General features: G+C 28.3%; 1 protein-coding gene across 1 annotated transcript in view; it reads left to right on the forward strand.

Moving 5' to 3' along the window:
• Window positions 1-109: 109 nt before the first annotated feature.
• Zyx (lipoma-preferred partner zyxin) overlaps window positions 110-22,715 on the forward strand; it is a 53,283-nt gene continuing 30,677 nt past the window's right edge. The window contains exons 1-4 of the mRNA XM_075370080.1: window positions 110-237; window positions 2,488-2,630; window positions 11,575-11,698; window positions 18,932-19,150. Of these exons, the coding sequence (XP_075226195.1) occupies window positions 2,511-2,630; window positions 11,575-11,698; window positions 18,932-19,150 (463 nt within the window). The 5' untranslated portion in view covers window positions 110-237; window positions 2,488-2,510. The remainder of the gene's footprint in view (window positions 238-2,487; window positions 2,631-11,574; window positions 11,699-18,931; window positions 19,151-22,715) is intronic.

Genomic DNA, 22,715 nt, shown 5'->3' on the forward strand with positions numbered 1-22,715 from the left:
ATCAATGTTTTGGTACATTCTTTACATAATCCTGATTTTTACTTGATAAAGTTTGGGTTTATATAGATTATTTTCAAGTACAAACCTAAGTAATACAGACTTTTTCTTTATTATAGGAATTAATAAATAAAAAGGGAAATATTGAAACTATTGAATGCACTGTCACCTTCAATACATTGTTATCAGCTGGGCAGAAGTGCATACTGTTGGATTCGCACAAGAATGAAACTGTTTCAGGTAAATGAGTTATCTTTTATTTTTTTTTATTTAAGATTATTTCTAACTTCTGAACAGTACATCTATTATGGTTTGGCTGAAGATATGAATATTTATTTTATAATTATTTATAATTTACTTTCGTAAATTTAGTTTTACATTTTTTTCTGATTCTGCCGTAGATAAGTTATTTTTCACGTGTTATTGTTATGTTATTTACTTGTTTTTTACTTATTATTTTAAGCAGTCATAGTTATAAAATTAAGGTTTTGCATTAAGTTAAATTCCTTAAATACTTATTTTTGCCACACCCATACCATTTTATGAAATTGAATGATTCATTGTGATACGTTGCATTATTCACCATTTGGAATTAATATGCCGTGGATGACATTTTTATAAATCCATATGTTATATTCTTTTGTTAAGCATGGTCCACTAAATACACGTTGTTTTAGAAACGATTAAGGAGATGAGCTAATTTTCCTATTGATCTGTAATTTGGCAACTTACCCAATCTTTTTCAAAACTAATATTAATTTCTTCCCTTTTAAATGTGTGTCTAATTTGATTTTAGAAGAATTAAGGAAACCCACATTTATCTAATACTGATACATGAGACTTTACTGTTACTTTGCAGCTTCAATAGTAAATAATATTTGTCACATCTGTTTACTTTGTATTTACAGTTTTGTAAACTTTGATTCACCTTATAAAATTTCATTCTTACATTTAACTTTTAATATATCCTATTGTGTAAATTAAAAAAGATTATTATTATCTTTTGTAGTTATATTCTACAGTACTTCTAGCAGCAGTATTAATCTAACAATACAACTTTATCATTTTACTAATTATTTTATCTTTTATAACTTTATCATCTTTATTTAATAAGGATGATTGAGTGAAAAAATTATTAGAATATTTAAAATTAATGAATCTCTTTCAAATTAGTGCAGTTTTTTCTTCTTAAGTGACATTTTTGCTTACATTTTATTAAATGGGGTTACATGTACAAAAAATATTTGATTTATGTATAAAGTTGATTTCAAGCTTACCGAAACGTTCTATAAAAGTGATTTCAAAAAGTATGAATAGATTTAAATTAAAATTTCTTAATTGTAATAGTAGTAATAAATTTTAATTACAATTTAAGAAAAAATTGTTTTGGTACAGTTGATTTTGATTATGCGTTATTCACTAAAGAAATAATGTTAAATATGCAATCTAGTGTCCTATTTTAAACTTGATTGTGATTTAAGTCAAGCTTTTGATTGCCAGCTTTAGAATGAACTACTGAAAATATTACAAATAAATTTAATGTCTTAATTTTTAATAATTTTAATTTACAGTTTTATTTTTGAACAAATCTAATTTTTGATAAATGAACTGTTGAGTAAGCTGCTTAAATACTTATATTATTCCCTTTTATCATTATATTTTTTACCAATTTATGTAAAGCTGATTATAAAAACTATAGAAATAATACTATTTACATTCCTAATTGCTAAACGATTGTTGCTAAAATATGTTACGGGTTTTTTTTATAAAAGAGCTGTCCAGAAAATTTACATACAGTTGTTAAAAATTAACTTAATATTTTAAAGTAAATTAAGAAAAAAGAAGTGATAGTTTAACTTTGGTACTAGGAAGAATGGGTGGGTAGGTAGGTTGATTCATTTTCCATATAAGTTGATTCACAATGCTTGGAAAAATACATGAGGAAATAGCATTGTGGAAATCAAAAATAAGTTAAGGATAAGTCAGAGCTGTTCTTAATGAATTTGTTTTGTGTATGTTGTCATTTAAACAGTACTGGGCGCAGCAGTTTCACTGCATATTGTTAGCATTTTTTGGTGGCTGGTAATACAAATTATTTTTGCCAGAAATAAATTAATTGTTTTTAAAATAAGAAATAAGTACAAGTGTTATCTGTAATGCACAAAAATTTTGATGGCAAATGTCTAATTCTATGTAAAATGTGGATTCTCGGCAAATTTCCTTGGCTGCTTGTTAATCTGTGAATATTTATATGTATAATACTCCTTGGAATATAATTGATTGTGATAACAATATTTTTAACTGGAGCACTTCTCAACTCAACATAAATTGAAGAAATTAAACATGGGAAGTTTTGAAATTATCCTATGTTTGTATGTTAAAAATTGTTGGATTCATTTTTGTATAAATGTTTCATTTTGAACTAAATATCAATCTTTGCTGTTGTCACAAACTTCTGAAATTATCTTTTAATAAAATGGACTGTTTCAGTTATTGGGACTACTAAACTGAATATGACTAGTCACCTTCAGAACCAGATGGCCAATTTAAAAATTGGTGGAGCCACAGGTCAGCAGCCTGTTAAAAAACTGGGGCCTGCAGTTCCGCCTAAACCAAAAAAGTCACAGCCTCAGGTAAGTTCACATCAAATAACTGTACTTTTTATAGTATTGTTATGGTGGTTAGTGTTAAGACTTGCTGCTTTTTTCTTATTAATTTATTACATATACTGTCTTCTTCTTCTTACTCTTTTGTAAAAGTAAATAAATTTATATATTCAGCTGCCTATTTTGTCAGGTGATATTTTATATTAGTAATTCATTATTATTCATGCATTGTTCAGTCTAAATTTAGATCTCATTCTGTCATGTACACTTTCATTAATAATGTAATCATCTTTTAATATAACTCAGACTAAAACATTAAACATGTAATCATTATAACTTATTAAAATTTATATTTAATCACCAACTGGAGAATCTCTTATTTATTGCAAAATATGAACCAGCAAAGTTGAAATACAGAATAATTGCATATGACTGAGGTATTACACCGAAGCGGTTAATTATTTGAACAGTCAGTGAAGTAGATTATCCTAAATGATTAGATTAAAACTTGGTTCAACATAAAAAAAAATAATCATTTAGGATAATCTACTTCACTGACTGTTCAAATAATCTCTCTCATCTTCACCCACTTACCTTATCACATCTTAGTCACTGTTGTGATCATTAGTCATTAGATCTGCCTTGCAGTGCAGCACTAAAGTTATTGCTAGCAGTTTTTTGTGTCAGAAAAGTAATTTGAGATTATATGTAAAGGGAATTATTTTCAATAAATAAAAAAAAAAAAAAATGAGGTTTAATTTATGATGGTTTGCAGTTTATTAACTAATCTGTGAATGGAAAACCAGTTGTCCAATCATAAAAACAAACTGTTATAACTAAGCACAATCTGTTTCACCACAGTCTTGTAGAAATGGATTGTGCCAATATGTGGAAGAGAGAATAGAAAAACTGCTGTCAGAAGAGATTTGGTAGTAACAAATTTCTTTAGTTAGAACAAATTGTCTTCGAGAATTAATAAGGTTTAATAATTAATATCACCCTCTTCGCATTGGTCAGCCTGAGTATATATAACACAATTGTTTTTAAATACTCTTATTCTATTGGAAATAACCAACACATAGCATCAAAAAAAAAGCATCAGTACGATGCCTTTCTCCCAAGTTATGTCCCTTGTTAAACAGTACCCTCACCAAAAAGTTTGTAATAAAGTAATTAAAAGTGTAATATACATTATTTTCAGACTAAATAATGTTAATTTTAGATAAGGTTATTGAATACGATTATTATTGACACTAGATAAGTTTAGTGAGTACTAGGTTATGTTTGTTGTATTGTAAAAAGTTCAGAAATTCATTCAATTTTATTTCTGTAATTTAATAATGTTAATTTTTCATTACAATCTATCAATAACTGAAATCAGTCGACACGAATTTCACTGAAGTATGTTTAAGAACAAATAATTAACATTAGATATGGATTATATGAAAAAGAAATATAAACATAAGAGTATGATAAAAATTCAAAACATTATCCTTGCCTCTACGGGAATATCTAATTCTTTGATTTTAAAATTTTTATAAGTAAAAAAACTACAATAAAGTGACCTTTTTTTTTGTGTATTTACAATATGCGAGGAAAACAACATATGCCAAGATTGACTTTTGAATGGGTTTCATGTTTCTAAATAATTACCAAAATAAAAATCTAAGAAAAAAATATCTATGGTCATGATTATTGCACTTTAGCATTGGCTTTTGGTGATGTAAATTGAATGCTGTATTATCCTAAAGATAACGTATTCATATGTGTAGACTTATTTTATTTCTACTTATTTTCATAAATAGCCGTTTAATAAATTCGTATACTGGAGTTGCATTTCAGATGTGATTAACAACTGTAAAAAAGTTGACTTTTGAAAAAGCTATTAGCAGCTAACAAAAATTTATGGTAAATTTTCATATTGCTAAAATTATTTTTAGGTTAATTTATAATTAAATAAGTGGATTTAAGATTTAATTTTATGCAGATGTAGAAATAAAAATACAGATTACTTAATGAAATGAAAATGATTTTTCATGGAATGTATGAATTTTATTTGTATTTTTTCTTGAAATACAATTTGTTTCTTAACTTATAAAAAGTTTCATTAATTTACCAGTAGAAATAGTTAACCTTAAATAGAAACTACAACAAACCTCAAATGGGAAATCTCTCTTTATTTTAAATGTGATGAGCCATATGATATGTTATTACAAAAAAAACATATGTTTTAAATGACCACTTCAAATATTGACATTTGTGGGTAAAAATTATCATTTTAAATTATTCTGGAGATTTTTTCTGAGCTTAACAACTAAATGCTACATCCAGTTTAAAAAGTTTTGAATAGAACACTAATTTTAGAATTTTTTTACTTTTTTATATTTCTTTCTAAATCCAACCATACAGCACTACAACCAATTAAAGCTGCTAAAATTCTTACTTATTAGATGTTGGGTATTTATATAGTCTAACCTCTATATAATGAACTTCTATACAAAACTTCTTACGAAAACCTCGATTTTACAAAATTTTTACTACACCGTGACATTTTAATAAAACTACATATAAATTTACCTCTATTCAACATATTCATACAATGAAATGGTGATGTGCTGCATATTAATATAATACAGTATGTAGTAACATACAGTAATTTTTATGAAATGTTTTTAAAAACATTGACATTAAATTTAGTATTTGGGACATCTCTGTGAGTTTCAGGTAGTTATTCTTTTGATTTCTGTGCCTAAATTATACCTGTATACAAAGACAAAGTATTCTTGATGACAGTCAAGAATGACGATAAAATGAAAATTTCCAAGATTCTCTTATAACCCATTAACAATAAAATTCTGACAAAAGATTTAAACATATATTCTGCAGTTACTGTCTGTTTATACATTAAGTAGTGGAATTTCCTGAAATCCACTAACTAATGTAGAGCACTAAAATTACTGTGCAAACTTTTATTCATTTATCTAAACAAGACATTTATTCATTTATCTACACAAGACATTTGCCTATAGTACGTAGACATAACAAATAGAATTCTTAAAATATATTTAATACATACTCTCTCTATTGTTCAATGCATACATACAGTTTAGCAATAGTTTTTCCTGGGATTGAGTTGGTCTCTTGTCTTTGGATTACATTTACATTACTCATGTTATATAGTACTGTATTGTTTTTTTAGTGTGCTGTATACATTGTCAAAATAAAAGTACCTTTGTGTTTTGGAAAAGATTAGTGTTATACAGAGAGTTGACGAAGATGTTAAAAAAAAGATATCGCACAAAAATTTGGTATCCCACCAACAATTTAAAAAAATCAGGACATGATACTACAAAAACTAGACCACCGTAAAGAAATTATGGTGAGAAATAAATTAAAAGGATTGGTGATATTGATGAAGCTATTTTAAAAAGGAATGACAGATGCTTGAAAAAAAGCTTTTGTTATCCAGAGCATTAGTTAAAAGAAAAAGCCTTGGAATTTTGAGCCACATTAGGACACAAAGGTTGCCCTTTGTGGGACACAAAGCAATGGGTGGTTGGAGAAGTTTAAAAAAAAACAGTGTTATTCATAAAGAAATTATTGGAGAAGGTGCAAGTGACTGTGAAAGCTTGGAAGCAGACTTTGTTGAAACTGATTTTAGAAGAATATCTGTGAAAAGACATTTTCAATGTGGATGAGACGAATCTATTTTTCAAATGTTTAACCAATAAAACAGTAACTTTTAAAAATGATTTGTGCTTTGGTGGTAAACAAAGTAAACTAAGAATTAGGAACTGAAAGGCTTTTAATGGTTTTAAATCAGCAAAAGTAAAACTCTGTGTTGTTTTTGAGGAGTTAAATATCTAGAGGTAGACTACACATTTAACAAAAAGGCATGGATGACTACAGACATTTTTACAGATTGGGTAAAAAAGCTGGACAAACAGATATACCAGACAAGAAAAAATATTGTACTTTTAATAATTGCACAACACATCCTCAAAATAACTTAATTCTGTATTAAATAACATAAAAGTCTTATTTTTCTTACCAAACTTAACGTCATTTATACAACCAATGAATCTCAGGGGGTAATTAAAAATCTTAATTGCACTACCGAAAAAGAATACTGAAAATAATTGTAACCATTGTAGAGAATAATGAGACTGTCCCTGTTAAAATTATCGATTTCCAGGAGTCCATTTCTAAATTATCAAAAGTATGGAACAATAATGTTAATGTTGAAACAATATTCCATTGTTTCTGTAAAGCTGGTTTCAGTACCATCACGACAGAATGGAATGAAAAAGATGATATAGCGCTAGTACTGTTAAAAAGTCGCTGGAATTTCCTCCAAACAACTGGAAATGTCAGCAACAAAGTTACACTTGGAGACTTCATCACTATTGATGAACAGGTTACCATTTCTGATTTTCTAAACAATGACGGCATAGTGTTAGTAAGGTAGAAGAAGAAGATGATTATGATGAAAATTGCGAAGACAGACCAGCAGTAGGAGAGAAAACCTACAGACAACAAGGTCTTACAGTCATTTAAAACAATTTTGCTTCAATTATAGCTTAAGGATGAAGTACCCGACAGTATTTTTGAGTATTTAAATAAACGTGAAACTTTTTTTGAATGTAGTACTTTAAACACAGAAAACAGAAACTTACTCACTTTTTCAAGTAATAAATTAGTATTGTTTTAAAATTGTATACTGTAAACATTACATATCAGTATCTATCAAAAACAAAAGAATGCATTAGAATTGATATTTATAAATAGATTTAAAAAAACGTTAGTGTATTCATTTTTTGTGTTATCGTGAAAGAATTGTATGGTAGAAATAAAAAATGCAGTGTGTTAACCCATAACTGAATACATCAAGCTGTTACATGTAGCCTACATCCATTCTGAGTATTAGGTATGTCCTTACCTGAGATACATACTTTTTATACAGTATGTATAATGTAATATGTAACACATGACATAAAAAAATACATTTACATTTTTTCTATGGCGCTATTAAGATAAATAACTGTACTTAATTTTAATTCATCAAAAATGGGATAAAATGTCTGTAAAAAAATGAGAATTCTTGTTATCTCTATATAACGAAAAACTCTATTTAATGATTTTTCCCCCGGGATTCTGACTGTATTACATTGAAAACATGATGTCATAGAATGTTATATTATTTCAAGTAGCTTTTTTTTATCTTAAACTATCAAGTAAAAATAACTAATCCACAAAGTAAAAACAAAGGCCACCATTTATTATAAAAGCAGCATAAACTAACTTTTAATTACATCAGGTGCATTTATAAAAAAAAAAAAATCAATTGCTGTATAATAAATAAAAATAAATAAAAAAATAGACTGACAGAAGATAGAATTTCTTTGATTCATGTACGCACAAGTGTTAAAAATGTCCACCATTGTTGCAAAAACAAGCATTTACTCTTCTGTAAATATTTATGGTCTTGTGATGAATATTGCTCATATTCTTATTTCAGCCATCATTTCTTCTGCTGAAGTGAAACAAGTTTGATAAAATCTATCTTTTAAATATCCCCACATTTAATAGTCTAAGGTTAACAGATTTGAGGATCTTGCTGGCCACTCATATATGGTCTATTTTTTTGTAATCCATTTGTCTAGGAAGAGGAAGTAGGTGTTCAAAAATGTTATTTCTGAAATACTGTGTGCCAGTGCTTTATTTTGCTGAAATATCAGTTGCATCCTCGAATTTAACAACACATCCTCAGTGTCCTCAGCTAATATTTTTAAACATTCAATACATTTTAATTAAAAAAAAAAAAAATGAATACTGAAAAACTGAGAAAATAAACTGTAATTTAACAGCTTCTTTTCATTTAAAGTTTCATATCTCTTATAGTTTCTGTGATGTCAATGGTGGCCTTGAAATAAACACTCAATGTCTGTTGTAATTTTACTAATGTGGAGTAAGTACTGAAAAAGTTGGAAATATAGCTAGCTACCAGTCCTGAAGAATGTAATTAATTGTTGAACAATGCAAGTTTGAATATTGCATATTGTCATTTAAATAGATTTACATTTTCTAAATTATTGTAACAAGACCAGTATAGCAGGCCTGAGTAACAGATTCCTGAAAATTATTATGAAAGTAGGATAAAGTATAATAATTGGAGAAATCCTGAAAGGGACAAAAAGGAGAACCCTTTTTGTAAAGAATAGGTCTGTTTTATAATCGGCCTTTGTTATGCTGCCCGCTGTCACACAATGAGAAAAGACCAGGTTTGGAATTCATAGGAACAAAAGCCTCAGTCAACTGTTCTCATGCTTCGACTTGGGTCCAGTCCAACAGGTGAAGAGGCTAGCAGAAAACCAGCTAAAAAAGAGTTCTACTAGAACCAGTCTGCGAGGCGTCGGTCCCGCAAGGGCAATTCTACGAGGAGTGTGGGTTTGGCAGAATTTTGCAAACCACTCCAGCGAGGAGAGTCAACGGGTGTGAGTATGCAAGATGTCAGTCCAGCGAGGAGTCATGAATCCAGTTTGATACAAGTAAGATGACGCCATGAGTAATTTCAGTAACAAGAAATACTATCTATGAATTACAGTATTTATTTATCATAATTAAGTGAAAGAAATAATCCAATAAACTTCATTCATAAACTGTTAGGGTAAATAGCAAAGGTATTTGCAAGTGAACACTATACGATTGTTTGTTAATACAAGGCTACTGATTAAAAAGGGTTAAGAGTGGCGCTTTTTTTTTTGTTAGTGGGTCTATTTATCTATTTGGAATAAATTCCAAACGATTATTTATTTTGAACTCTGCATTGTGTGTAATTGTATTTATTATTTATTAATGACATTTATCACTATTTGAATAATATTTTGATTGTTTTCTTTGTCGATTACGCTCTGTTTTTATATCATGCTTATTGTTTTGATTATGTTATGTTTTAAGTCATGTACTATATTTTGTATTATTATTTGATTTGTTGTTATTGACAGGTAATATTATTATCATTTACTACTATTTTCCTGATTATTATTGTGGTTGTAATTACTATATAATTTGTGTTCATTAATTGTCACATCATTATTATTTTTTATTTTATTATTATATTTTATTATCATTATTATTATTATTACCGTTAATTTTATTATTATTGTATTTATCACCGTTAACTTTCTAAATTGTCAACCTCTCAATATCCTGATTGAGCCATGAACCGTGCGACATTATATTAAAAAATCATTCTAAAAAATATTTCTATAATTACTATAATTTTATTCAAAATACTGATATGCTGATAAAAATACTTTAGCTTGTAAATATCTGCTTACAGTAGATGTCTGTAGAAAATTCAGTAAATCACTGATTCAGTAATTTGGTTAAGATTATAATTAATAATTACATGAATTAACAATAACATAATTGGTGGTGTAAGTAAGTACATTCTTAACTCATCAGCAGTTCTGAATAAATGACGAATTATAAAGCATATAACAGTGGCAACACTAGAGAAGACAAATTGATATATATATATATATATATATATATGTGTAGGAATGCTGAACTACATCCGTATTCTCTAAGCACACATACAGGGTTGAACTTGAATGGAACTTGAAAAGGCAAAAATGAAAATTTTGTTACATGAAAAATCCTGTGAAAGAACTAATATATCGTTGGGTTAAAGCGCACAATTGTTGTGTGCTCACTTTTTGAGAAAATTCAAAAGATGATTTCATCATTATGGAAGTTTAATTATTAGATCAAAGCAGATGTTTGAGTATGTACAATTTTATTAGTTACTTGAATTTATAAAAGGTTTTAAATTTATGAAAGAGAAGAAATGTGTTTCATTTAAAAAAAAAATTAAAATTTTTTGATGACATGAGTACAAAATTGTAATGAATGACTATAAAAAAATTAAAAATAAAATTATGCTTATAGGTTTTAGAAATTTATGTTAAATATTTACTATAATGCATAATATGGTTCTACTGTATTTTATATTAGTTTAATATATACTTCCCATAAGATCAAATTTTTTTTTCGATAAGAAACTAAGCATCTGAAGAATATTAAGAGAATTAATGTTTATAAAGTAATTTTCATCTTTTGAAAATAATCTTTTAAAGAAGTATAAAAGGTCTAATAAGATAAGTTATTTATTTTTTCACTAGAATATTTTTACTTTGAACTAATTTTTGAACGCATTAGATTAAAAAAAGTAAATATACACAAATATTAAAATGATAAAATTTGAAAAGATATGAATAGATGATAACAATTTTATTTCTAAAATATAATGTAGAATGTATTACACTCAATTTTTTCTAGTGGATGTCAGTTGCATGCATTTTGAAAGGATTCTTAGATTAAAGTTGTGTATATATATAGTATTTATGTGTGTGTATCATTGCGTGATGACACTAAAGATTTGTTGAGCTTTGGTGGAGTTGGGTAATTCTGCTTATTTATGTCCAAATAAGTAGAATTAAAATTTTCTTTTACAATTTATGTATAAATAAGTAGTCAATATGCATAAGGTTTAGACTACTGTTTTTTTTTTTTTTTTTTTAGTGATTGCTTAAAAGATTACTGAAATGTTTTGGGGCTAATTTTTTATGATGATGGATAGCAGCATGATCCTGAATTAACTAGATAATGAAGGTTAAAGTAAATAAACATAAGAAAACTTAAAAATTGTTTAAAAAAAGATAACAGTATTGCTTTATGGCATAACTCAAACTAGATTCTCTGAATATGTACAGTATTTTAGTTATTCCTAATAATTTTTTAATAGTGGTCTTTACTATTAACATTATTTCATGTTTGTCTTTGGAGTATTTGTATCACAACCTGCCTGATCTGTGACCATCAGTTTTACTTGATTTGTTGTATTTTATGTTGTGTTAGATATACAAATTTTTTTTATGAAGTATTGAAATTTTCTCTTTTTGAATAGGTGCCACAGAGCTATCAAATTAATGGTCCCTGTGATTCATCTTATAACACTGCACTGCCCAATAATTGTGGCGACAAAAGAAACAATAATTCACCAATATATTCTAACGTTGAATCAATTCCTGGTAAGATAATATTATAATTATGTTTTGAGAATTTTTTTTATCAATTATTAATTATACTCTCTTTTACATTAAAACTTATTATGACTGTAAAAGTGAACAGTCAGATCTATCTATACTATTATATAAATAGGAAGAGGGTTTTTGTTTGTTCAAGATAAACAAAAAACTACTTGATCAATCGCAATCAAATTTTTACTCATGTTTCTTGGCATAACAGAAGTTTTTTGGATATATTTTATCTTGAAATATCTAGAAAAAATAATTGATATATATGTAGTAGTGGAGATTTGCTGGTTGAAGCATAAACTTTAATGAATTTAATTAATAAACTGTGAGTCTCACTGTGTGAGCTGGGTTTGATCTGAATGATTTGAATCAATAGAATGAATAATATTACAAAAATAATATAATAAAATTTAATTAATAGAATTTAAGTAATAGAATTACAATAATATTAAATAAATTTAAACAATTTCTATTTAACAATAAATGGGCTTCCTGGAGGGACTGTATGTGAGGTTAGAGTGGTGAGGTATGCAAGCACCTTGTGGGAGGTTGGACTGATCATCACCATCAACTGGTAACAAACAGGGTGCCCCTGGGGTGCTGTTTTGGAAAGTACAATGGGGTGCTCTTGTAACAGGGTATTTGTTAATAAGTTGAAGCGTTACTTTTGCATGCATCAAGTACACTCTCGATCTAACAGATCACGGTTAATCAGAAATGTTATCTAAAAATGGAAAATTATTTATTAAAACTTGTAAATAATAAATACGTGTAAATAAATTCGGGCTGCTATATGGTGAGCCACTAAATTCTGATGCTCCTTTCTTAAAGCAAGCCACTCCCAAGATATTTTTCAGTAGAGATATTTTCAATAGAGGTCTTATTGAAATTGAAGACAAACATATTGTGAGTGATTCATAACAGATCAACAAAAATAATAATAATAATTTGGAACTGAGATAAAAGTAGGTGAATTAGAATGCATTTTTTATACTGAATCTTAAAATGAAATCAGTTTTTCTTAATTACCCTCAGAATTTTGGTTCTAATCCTTTAAAATGCTAAGAAACTTCTTAAATAATAGAATACAAAAATAATAATTACAATTAAAATGCCTACCTTTATTTTGTAAGACATTTAGCTTTATCTTAATTTTTGTTCTTATTTTTCTTTTGTGTCAGTGAAATTGTTTCTTTTATCATCCAGCAGTCACTCATCATACATTCATCCCATCTGCCTTAATGACGTTCCATCTGCAGTATATCTTGGTGGAACTTTTTTCATACTACTCATTTGGACTAAAAGGTCCAAATGAATTTTCAGTGACATTCTACAGCCTAAATTTTTGTAGTTCACTAAAAGAGTTCATTTATAAGCTGTTCATGGTTTTCAGCTTTTTTATTTCCAAGAAAACCAGTAACTACATCTTTTGATGACTTCCATGCTGCTGGTCCTTAATTGTAAAAAAACTTCAGCTAAATATTTAAAGTTGTCTCCATCTTTATCTAATGCTTTTACAGAATTCTTCATCAGACTTAGTTTTATGTGTAGGTGGTAAAATAATTTGATCTGCTTTGACAATGGGAATATTGACAACATTTTTGGCCAGTCCTTAACTACAAAGTGTTTATTATCTGTAGCATAACTATCCCACAAACACATATGTTTTGTAAAGCTATTCTGGATACCGAGAAGAAGCCCCTATCACTTTCAGGTCGGCAGTGATTCACCATGAGTGTTCATCATACTTTAAAATGTTTGACATACTTTCATATGTTTCTTTCATTCCTACAGCATGTGTTACTGGTGTAGAAGAATACTTATTTGAGTTATGCAACAACTCTGCTTTTAAACTTCTTTTGATGTCTGTAAATAAACACCAATCATAAATAACATATTCAGCGTCCAGTTCAGACATTAGCTCCCTAACATCATGGCAGAAACAAATTAAACCATCTCTTCTAAAGTATTTCAGTAAATTTTTGAATTGATTTTTATATATTGCAATTTTAATATCCTTGTTTAATGAATTCCATTCTTTAAGACGTGAACCTAGCAAGTTCTGCATGTTGTTTCGACAAATAAAGTCACGAATTAGGTTGCTCAGTTCTGCTTGTGTGATGAGAGGTAGGTTCAATATTTGATTCTTCTGGAATGTAATTAATAAATTAAAGTTAAGGATTCATTGGTTGAGCCTTCTCGGGAATTAGAAATCTCTTGCCAAGAAGTTGGAGCAAATGCAATCTGTAAATTACACCATGAAGTACTGGTCTCAGACCTGAACGAACATAGGGGTATGCAATACTGCTTTTGTTGTTTGAATTGAAACCAGTAACATTTATTAAGCAAAAGTAGCAGTCATCATAATGGTGACTGCTATAAGGTTCTAGCCAAATCATAGTTATGCCAAAAGGGCAAATGTTCTATTAACCACTGGGGCACTGGGTTAGTTTAATGTAGCACTTGATGCATGCTACATGTGGAGCCCAGGACAATCGAAGTAATGTTTGTAAGCAGTTTTCAGTAGACTCTGTACTGGTTTTTGTTGGCTTTTCTTGGTGAATTCGCCACAAATGTAACAAAAAATATTTGGAGAACTCTGGTTCTGGGTTCGAATCCTGATCAGGCATGGCATTTTTCACACACGTTACAAAGCATTCATCTCATCCTCTGCGGAAAAAATTGCTTAACTGCAGACCTGGAGTTAAAAAAAAAAAATACAAAAAACTAAAAAAAATTATAAATACTTAATTGCTTAAAATAATTCAGAGACAGAGTGCAAAACACACACGTGCTTACACACACAAGCTCTGATGTGATGTCTTCATTTGTAATTGAGAAATTAAAAAAATAGTAAATTTCATTATTACTTCACTTAATTAATAACCCCTTTAAACTCAGAATTTCAAAAAAATTCTTCCTTAGTGTGCAGTTTCATCATAAAAAAAAAAACTGTGTACAAATTTACATCAATTTATTCTCAGTAGCTTTTGCTTAGTGTTGATTACACTGGTCAACATAAAATTTGGAACTGAGAAGGGAGTAAGTGCTCTATATAGTAGTATTCTGTTTGCTGAATCAGAATATTTATTTCAAAACAACCCATCATGAAACGTTCTTAAGTTACTACCCCTTAAATTTATTTGTTCTATCATTTGGGAACTAACAATATTAGGAAGAGGGGTTTTGTTCATTCAGGATAAACAAAAAACCTGATTGATCACAACCAAATATTTACCCATGTTATGTTTCTTGGCATAAAAGAGAAGAGTTTAAAATTTTTTTCATCTCAAGAAATTTTGAAAAAATATATTATTATTTAGTAGCAAAGATTTTGATGAATTGAATTAATAAATTGTGAGCTGGGTTTGAACTGAATGATTATGAATATCTAAATACTAATTTCTAATTTTTTTTTAAATTAACAAGGGTTAAAATGGATTTTTGAATTTTTTTGAAACCCTATTATTTTTTTTAATTTTCTGTAACAACTGAAGAATAACTTGATTTTTGGTGAGTGTAATCTTTATGTAAATAAACTAATTTCTGGATTTTTTAAATTTGGCTTTGAAAAGGTATGAAGAAAGGTAAAAAAAAACTTTGAACAATGATTGTAAATTTTCCCAACCCCGACTTTAGTAAATGAGATATTCAGTAGATTTGGGTTTGCAAATACTCTTCAAAAAAATATTGAAAAACCATTTTTTAATTAAAATTTTTTGAAGGGGTGTGAAAGTATACGGTGCTGTGGCTCAACCAACAGAGCCACTTCCACTCTTATATGTGAGACTGGCTGCATTTACTGCCTCCTATTACTTGACTAAAAAACATAAAATAAAAAGATTGACCGCTACGCAAAACACATGTAACCATATAGTATGGGTGAAGCTGCGATGAGGAGCTAGTATGAAATATAGCATTGTATATATTTATGGCATATACTTAGATTTAGGCAGTGTTTGAAATGAGAATGTTATAAGGACTTACAATAATTCTAAACGATGTACCTATTTAAGAAAGGATATTGATATAGCTGGTTATTATCATTGATTGTTATGTTATTTAATTCCTCATGGAACATTAGCTTTCTTTAGTTATGGGAATGTTAAGTATGAAAGAAACAGATAACTGAAGAATGAAATTACTTACATTGGTTTGGAATTCATTCTCTAATAATTTTCAAATGGGGACGCACAATTGTCGTTAATATATTTATTGCTTTATGCATTTCTTGTAACCTCTCAAATGTTTCTTCCTTAATTGTATTTCATTACTCAAAACTAATTGTCTTTCTCTGTAAATGTTTTCCTGTATGTTACTGAACTGTCTTTCTGTTGTATATATTAAATAGGTGTTAAATTTTATGAGTATTTAACAAAAGTTGACATGCTACTTGTCATGTTACATGTGAATCAAACATATCTATGTTAAGTTACAATTGAGTAAAAGTTAATAATATATTCTATAGCCGTATTAAAATTACAAAATATATATATTTTTTTATATTTACCTTGTTTGCTTCTCCTTTCTACTCTAATTTATCTAATTCTCATTTAAACTAATCCAGAATTTATGTAACTGTAAACAATTTCATGTATGATTATGGAGAAGTCTTTTAACTAAATTTCCTCACACTTTTATTTATCCTTATTAATAAATAATGATTAATATTATTATTATTAATATTTCTTCATAAGCAGCATTATTGTACATGTTGCAACATGTCTTGGGATTTTATTTCATTTAAAACCATTTAATTATATAATCATGTGTGGCACTGGTAGGGTGAAAGTTTGTTGCAGTATTAAAAATATCCAATAAGATCTCTTCTGAATGGTTATTTACTATGTTAGAAATTTCATGTGTTGTGCATTTTCAAAAGTCAATATATCTACAATTAAAAAAAAAAAATAAATAAAAAAATAAAAATCAAGAATTTTTTCCTTTTATAATACAAATTGTGCAAAAATCTATTATATAGTGCCAGATACAGTTATAGAGCCTGTTGCAGAATATTAGATTAATAAAAGAACAAGGTGTAAAGTGAGCCATAAATTTCATATTTATAAATTTACACTGATGATGATCTTCATGATTACTCTTATAATTCATCTTTCTTGCGCACATCATATTATAAAATAATGTGTTTAACAAACTTTTAATTGGCTTAATTGTTCTTGAGTTACCATAAAAGGTAAAAGCAAAAACATAATCCCTACCTCTAATTATAAATCTTCTGTATGGATCGTCTAATTTCCCAAAACTTTAATAGCAACCAGTCTCCATTGAAGTGTCATTATTACAATTTTCATGATAAACAGAGAATCTGTTGGAGATTCTCTACTCCCGTTAAAGCCCATCAGGACTAGGACCTGGGGGGGAGAGGTGGTGACTAGAATCGTCACTAGGTGGGCATCTTCCCCTATGGGGATTGGGATGGAGATTCTCAATATAAACAAGTTCACACAGTAAAAAATAACGATTGAACTTTATCTTTTTTAAATTAAATATAACAAAATCTTAATTTTCAGTAAATCTTATTTTTGTTTGAATGTATACTACTTTTACTGCTGCATCTTGAACAGTCTCTAAACAAAGAACTGCATGTAGTGCTTTTCATCTCTTCAATGTACTAAATGGAGTAGGCCAACTCAAATTAGTAGATAGTTCATTGAAGCAGAGAAGGGTGTGTTAAGGTATCTCCTTATAAAAAGGAGATATTTTCTAGCAAAACAAGTAGAAAATAATGTAAATAAAAATTAAGCTAATAAAATAAGGTAAGATAAATAATTTCAGTATCTTTGGGCTTTACATTTGTATCCTTTTTTTTTTTTTTGTTGCAAAAACAATATATATTTGCATTAAAATTAGAATATATTTCTGCTGAAAAATCACTACTGCTAATGAAGTAAAATGGACTTAAATAAGATTAACAATGTGTTGGAAAAGACAATGTTTCAAAGTACGTTTACCATCGATCACATGCAAATTCTCTCTTACACAAAGTTTTGTAAAAATCAGATCTACCAGTCAAATCAAAAGAGCAAAGAGACCAACTAACTAACAGATATTAGACAATAACAAACATTAATTTATATATTAGGTTATTAAAAAAAAAATAGGGGTTGGTAGTCTTTCACTGCGATGTTCCAATCAATTTATAAGCAAGATTTATATACTTATTGCTGAAATACGGTATTAAGTGATATAGGTAAAGTTGTGTTTCAGCTCATGTCCAGTAAATCTAGAGCATAAGTTATTATCAATAAAAATTTAAGCCTTATGCTTAGTGATGACAGTATGGTGGAGTTTAAACTCAGGTTTTTTATTAGTAAAATATGTATTTAAATTCCACAAAGTTGACTTTTAAATAAATTTGTCAAAGATATAGTTTGCACTAGCTCTGATTATACTCACTCTCTTATGAAGGACAGTTGTACTTAATCAAATTGCTCAGCTTTTTGAAGTTCAGATACATAAGGTTCATAATATTCTTTATGGGTTTCAGTCATAAATCAGTCATAGCAGGTGTTATTAAATTCAGAAGATAGTAAACATACTGGTACAATTTATCAAATATTCATTTAATTAATAACAGTTTGACAGATTTATTGACAAATTGATGGGAAATCATTACCCTGACCACCAATGGGTTAAGACTCTGAAACTCTAGAAGGGTAACATTAATTTTCATGAAATATTGTATTTATCAAATTATCCATATCAGTTTTATAAGTGTTATTAGCTATACGAGGATTTGAAAATATAAAATGTTAAATGTAGGTATCATTTCTGATATACAATTATTTGAAACCATTAGTTCTTTATCAAATAAAAGTGACTAAAAGGATTTTAGTTATATATTTATTTAACAGGGTTTCATGAAATAAGTCTGCATACTAAGTAGTTTTAAAAAAATAAATAAAACTTTGTAATAGTGAGCATTTCCTACCATAAATCATATTGATATGGTATTATGGGGGGAGTTCATAATACATAATTCTTGAATTTAACAACTAATTTATTTATGGACCAAATAGTAAATTATCTCAATAATGTTAAATTACAGCAGCGACCCTATAGTGGCTGATCATATTTTCCTTAACCACCTTTTATTTATTTTTTTTGAAACTAAACTACTAGTTTAGTTTTTTGCAAAAATTTGTTAAAACTGGACTTTGTATTCTTAAAATCTATTGAATCTATTTATTGAATTTCTTATTTCAGATTCAAGAAGAAATGAAACTTCAGTTCCACTTCCACCACCTCCTCAGACTGCTGTATCATCTTCATCATCAACTGGTACAAAATCTGGAATGTATAGTAATATTGAAATATTTAGTAAACCGGACTCATATAAGAACAGTGGTCATCAGCCTCTATACAGTAATGTTGATGATAAATCTGTTACCTACAGCAATGTTGGGACTTATGCAAATTTAGTTGGTATGAATTGTTTATATAAAAAATATAAGTTGCATTCTAAAATAATGTTTGCTTGTGCATGCGCACTCATATGTATTTATGTGCATATTATACCTTTATCACTTTTAATTGTTCTTATGTTAATAAGGTACATGATTGATTATATCAACTCCCCTGAGGGGATCTACAGTAGGTCCTGTGTAGGATCTGTGTTAATAAAATTTTGGTGGGGTTTCAAAACTCCTGAAATTGTGATTGACTATCTTAACTGAGATATGATTCAGTTCTAAGTGTAATTTGGCTTGTCAAATTTGAACAAATTTGTCAAATTTGTGATATATTCATATCACTGATGAGTGATATGAATATTATTGTATTTTTAAAAAAGTTGTATATAAGTATAATTAAACATTGACATTAGCAGATTAAAAATTCACAGCTTGTTAGGCATAAAATGTTTCAGCAGACCATCTTTTAGTGGTGGCCACATTTCAAACTTATAAAAATCTAATTTTCTAACTTTGGATGCCAAGTTATCCTAAATAATGAAAATAATTGATTTTGTTTAACCTCAATTCCAAAATTTCAGATAACCTGAATTTACAAAGTTCAAATGGTAAAAGTAAAACACATTTTTTGATCAGGTAAACAATTTATTAAATGTATATTTAAAGGCATTTGCATAAAAATAATGGTAAGTATGTATATTCTAAATATTCTGTTCATAGTTTTTTCTGCGCTGGCCAGTTTTATTCTTAATGATGCTAAAATGAAGTTAGCAAAAAAACACATTTTAAAAGGAAAACATCTTTGTTCGTAATTTCTGATAAACTAGGTCTATTTGTTTCTAACATTTGGATGAAATCATATAAGTAATTATCACTTGCCAAATATTTTGTATATATTGATACATTATCAATAAAGCAAATTGGTTTTTCAGGCAAATTGTGTTTTACAAACATCTTTGCTACTCCAGCTACAAATTTTTTTATAGAACCATGTTTCAAATAAATTAAGATGTATGCATGTGCTTATGTGATAGGAATTTGTAGATTTACTGATAAAAATTAATGGAAAATGAAATCTTCCTTAAGCATAGTAACATTGTTATTAATCATTGCTAATTTTATGACCTGGAACTCTTTTTTTTCTGTTTAGCCTCCAGAACCACCATAAGGTATTATTTCAGAGGATAAAAGAGGATGATATATATGAATGCAAGTGAAGTGTAGTCTTTTACAATCTCAGGCCGACCATTCCTAAGATGTGTGGTTAATTGAAACCCAACCACCAAAGAACACAGTGTCTATCATCTAGTATACAAATCTGTATAAGAGTAACTGCCTTTAAGTAGGATTTGAAAGTTGGAACTCTCAACTTTGCTGATTTGTGAAGAAACATTCACCATTATACCAACCCTGTGAACTTAGAAGTGAACTTAACAGAACAAAGAGAACTAACTGGTAGAAAACCTTGGATATCAAAGAATATATTGCAACTGATAGATCAACGTAGAAAATATAACAATGCTAGTGATGAAGAAGAATTTCTTTATCCACAATAAAGTGTTCAGAAATGGAAAGAGAAATGGTCATTGGTAAAATAGATGAAGCATACAGGAAAGTTAAGGAGAATTTTGTGGTACATAAATAAAATCTAGTATGTGTTATACAAAAATGGTACATTGGTTTATAATACGAAAGAAAAGGTCAATACGAAAGAAAAGGTGGGTGGAATATATTGAAGAGTTGAGTTATATGGAGGAAATGAATTAGAAATTGGTATTAAAGAGGAAGTCAAAGAGGGTGAAAAGGGAGATACAATACTGAGATCTGAATCTAAGAGAGCATTAAAAGGTTTGAATGGCAGAAAGGCTCCTGGGGTAGACAGGATACCTGTAGAATTACTGTGCAGTACAGGTGAAGAAGCAAGAGATAGATTACATAAACTGGTGTGTAATATTTATGAAAAAGGGAAGTTCTTCAGACTTCAAAACGAGTTATTGTTATGATACCAAAGAAAGCAGGAGCAGATAAATGTGAAGACAGCAGAACAATAACTACTCATGCATCAAAAATCTTAACTAGAATGCCTTCTTTAATATATAGTATAGATTCATCTAAATATCTGTGTTTTACCTTTGACTTGATGCAGTTTTGATAGCATGTTTGCTAGAAATATATATGTATATTATATCAAAGACAAAAGCATAACACAGTTTTCCACAAACAGTACAGAATTCAATAATGCCTCTTACCCTTATGCTTATTGTTTTTCCATTTTAAGAGCGCTTTCTAGGGTTTCCCTCATCATCAGTTAATAAGAACTTTTACAAATCTCACATTAAACTCAAAAACATTAAAATTGTCGCATATTATAAAAATATGTAGTCAAAATATTAAAATAAACTATTGTGTGGCTGGCCAAAATTATCTCCTGTGAATTTAAATCAATAATTAGCAGCCAGTTAAACTGATTTACACATGATAACTATTAGACACAGACTTCTTGCAGCTGCACAGAAAGCGGCCAGCTAAAAAGCAGTTACTATGAGCAAAAAAGACTTGTAGGCTAAAGCACATGCTAACTAGACAAAAAAAACTGGAAAAATGTTGTTTTTCAATAAGTCACATTTTTATGTTCAGGGGCACAGGGTTCCATATGTTAGAAAAGCATCAGATAAAAGTACATCACTGGTTCATATCCAACAATCAGAAAAAACTTTTTTGGGCATTTTTTACATTTGATGAATGTTATTGTTGAATATATAAAAATTATCAAGGAAAGTGTTGTGATACAACTTCAAAATAAATTCCCTCAGGCTACAGAGTGTTTAAACAAGATTTGGTACCATGCCAAAAAAGTGCTAAAAAAGTGGAAAAACATTTTGAAGAATGAAATATAAGGTGTTCCTGTGGTCAGGTAACTACCCATGCTTAAACCCAATTGAAAGTCTTTAGGCGGTAAAAAAATTTCTCAAAAATGGATTGTACCACAAATTAAAGCAATAATAATATCAGTGTGGTTTCATGAAAAAATAAAAAAATATATCGTACACTTGTTGAATTGATGCTAAAAGGTGTACACGAAGTGATTAAGAATAAAGGAGGACATATTAATTTTTAAATATGATTTTATTTTAAATAGTTTTTTTTATTAAATTACATCTTTGTTCGGATTAATTTGGACACATTTATAAAAGAGAAAATCCTTTTAGTATTCAAAAATGTTTTTTCATTCACATTAAGATTGAAAATGTCTTAATAATAAAGATAAAAGAAATCTGTAATTGTGATAAATTATTTTACATTTTTGAGAAATTTTAATTTGTTGTATTAAGTAAGAATGATTTATAATTTTATATACAAAGTATGGGGTTGGGAAAAATGTTTCTTTGTTTTTTCCCAGTAGTTGGTTTTAGTATTGCATAACTCTGGTAATATTAATGAAAGGTGACATATTAACTAAGTATTTTTAGAAAGAATATGATTTTATTAATTTATTTATGTAAAAGTTATTGCGTTTGAAAAATGAGTGAAATAAAAAAGAATTTTTATACATTTGGAAGTTTTATTACAAAAAAGGA

This window comes from Lycorma delicatula, chromosome 1 (assembly GCF_047948215.1).
Source record: "Lycorma delicatula isolate Av1 chromosome 1, ASM4794821v1, whole genome shotgun sequence".
NCBI classification, from domain to species: Eukaryota; Metazoa; Arthropoda; class Insecta; order Hemiptera; family Fulgoridae; genus Lycorma; species Lycorma delicatula.